This window comes from Montipora capricornis, chromosome 14, assembly GCF_036669925.1.
Source record: "Montipora capricornis isolate CH-2021 chromosome 14, ASM3666992v2, whole genome shotgun sequence".
Lineage (NCBI taxonomy): Eukaryota > Metazoa > Cnidaria > Anthozoa > Scleractinia > Acroporidae > Montipora > Montipora capricornis.
In genome coordinates, this window is record NC_090896.1 from 15,913,505 (window position 1) to 15,916,004 (window position 2,500).

A 2,500-nucleotide genomic window follows, 5' to 3' on the forward strand; every position below is an offset into this window, starting at 1 on the left:
TACAAATACTTTTCGTTGTTCAGTACAAAAAACTGTTGTGGGCGAGGTGATCGAAAAACTTTATTACAGGGCAAGCAATTCTCAGGCTAAATGGATCACTTCTATTGGCTGGTTTTTGGTTGGGATTTACAGTATGGACTATTACTACTATGTGATGAATGCTTGGGCCAATGTTATTCATATATTCAAAATGGCTGAGACTCGGCATAATTCAAGATGGCGGCTATGAGCCGAGGAGTTTAATGAGATGCGCAACTAGTCAAACTAGGGAATATTGCCCCTCGGTCGTTTTTGTACGCATGTTGCTGCAGTCGGTCCGTCATACTACGACCTCGGGCCTATATTCCCTAGTACGGCCCTCGCGTTCTGTTAGTAAGAGGTTAAATTTTCCTTTAGTAATGGTCAGTAATGCTCATCGCTATAGCTTCAACTCCTCAATAATTAACCATGAACGAGGAAATGAAGAACCTTTTTTACTTTAGGTTGGAACCGGTTACACAATGAATGAGTTGAACGAACTACATCAATTATTACATCCCTATTGGCGGCCATTTGATACTAAAAAGCCTCCTGATTCAGTTATTTTAGCTTCCGGTTACAAAGTAAGTAAAAGTAGTTCTTTGTCTTATGTCTTATAGAAGCATTTGCTTGTCCGCATAAAATGCGGATATCCATTAGCGAAGGAAACAAATTACAATCGGCCATTTCCGAGTTTATGTCTGCCTCCTCTAAGTGAGTCTAAGCGAGTCTAAGTGCGAAGTTTTTCTTATGAAAAATAGTTTTGATTAATCGTGTAGAACTAATTACCATCACGAAAAAACTTCGCACTTAGATTCGCTTTGAAGAGGTGGCAGACGTGAACTCGGAAATGGCCCATTTGATGCCCACAACATCGAAATGCCTTGGTTGTTACCACCTTTTGTGAGGACAAAATACCCAAATCAGTCGAGGTATGAAATGAAAGTTACAAAGATCTTCTCGTTAGATAGAGAAACTTATTTATTCCCCGAAATCATCCCATATACATTGTGTTGTTTTTAGAACCTTTTGAATAGAATAGTATTTCCCTTTTTTAGTGGCTTTCAAAGACGGGAAATGTGATCATATAATGATCAATAACCGAGCAATGAAGGGGAATGGGTTCGATACGGGGTTGACGTCACAGACTGCTTTGCATTGAGAACATTCTTGGAAAATTAACTGCGATACAAATAAATTTGTGACGTCAACCTAGTATCGAACCCATTCCCACTCATTGCTTGGTCATGGATCAAACTATGACCACTTTACCCGTCTTTCGAAGCCAATTTAAAAGTGAAGTTGCAAAAACAACACGATGTATTTGGGATGATTTCGGAGAATAAATAAATAGGAAAAGTGTGTTGAGGTGATAGGCACTTTAATTCTTCCACGTATAAGGTTATACCTCTATGGAACCAACTACCAGGATGAAGTACTCAGTCCCCTAATTTACGCGAATTTCACAAGAACTTAAGGCCCGGGAAAACGACTTGAACATTTGCTTCAACATCTGAACAGCAATGATGAAACCTTTTTCAGTCAATGTTGATGGGGTGATGCAACCGTTTGCTCCCCCCTCCCCCCCCCCCCCCCCCCCTTTCAACCGGGTTGAAACATGTTGAAACGAAGTTCGGTCAATGTTGATGATGTGATGCAACCGTTTGCTCCACCCTCCCCCACCCCTCCCCTTTCAACCAGGTTGAAACATGTTGAAACGGCATTCAGTCGATGTTGATGAAGTGATGCAACCATTTGCCCCTCCCCCCCCCCCCCCAACAATCAACAGAGTTCAACAATCTTTTGAAATTGAGGACTAGCTTCAAATGTGACTACTGTCAATCTGAAATTGATCTTCTTTATAATTATTATTGTCTTATTGCCACTTTTGAGAGATGTCACAGTTTTAGGCTTGGTGTGTATATATCTATAATTTTATGTTCTTTCATATTTTATATTTTTACTATTTGAATATGTTTTTTGGTTCCAAGTTATACCTTTTGACTGAAAATAGACTCTTTATCGGTCACTGGGTGTTTCTTTCGTTCAAGTTGTTTTGAATCTCCAATAGCGGTTCGAATTTGCTACTAATGGAGCAATGCAACCTTTCTTGTCTCTTCTTAAGGAAAAACCAGATGTTTGGATCGAGCCAACCAAATCAAAAATTGTGCAGGTTAAGGCTGCAGAAATTATCGCTTCAGACAAGTAAGAGTCAGTTCGGAGAAGGATCGCATTTCGTAATTTCTGCTTTGATTACTTTTTCCCTAAAACATGTGTGACTCAGATCACTGGGCTCCCTGGTTTCTGGGTTCCATGGTCTCATAACATTAACCTCCTTTTATCTACCTTATCTTCCTCGTGGATCCGGGGTCTCGTTTCTTGAAAGTCCTGAACCCTTTCGGCCGTATTTCGAGGACATACCCTATTTGATCTTGAAATCCAAGTGATATTGAAGCATGAACTTTTGCAATTATGTTGTTTC

The 2,500-nt window shown here is 40.0% G+C and overlaps 1 protein-coding gene across 1 annotated transcript in view; it reads left to right on the forward strand.

Annotated features, from left to right (window-relative positions):
• LOC138031318 (DNA ligase 4-like) overlaps nucleotides 1-2,500 on the forward strand; it is a 50,495-nt gene that overhangs the window by 28,221 nt on the left and 19,774 nt on the right. The window contains exons 19-20 of the mRNA XM_068879026.1: nucleotides 483-602; nucleotides 2,144-2,223. Of these exons, the coding sequence (XP_068735127.1) occupies nucleotides 483-602; nucleotides 2,144-2,223 (200 nt within the window). The remainder of the gene's footprint in view (nucleotides 1-482; nucleotides 603-2,143; nucleotides 2,224-2,500) is intronic.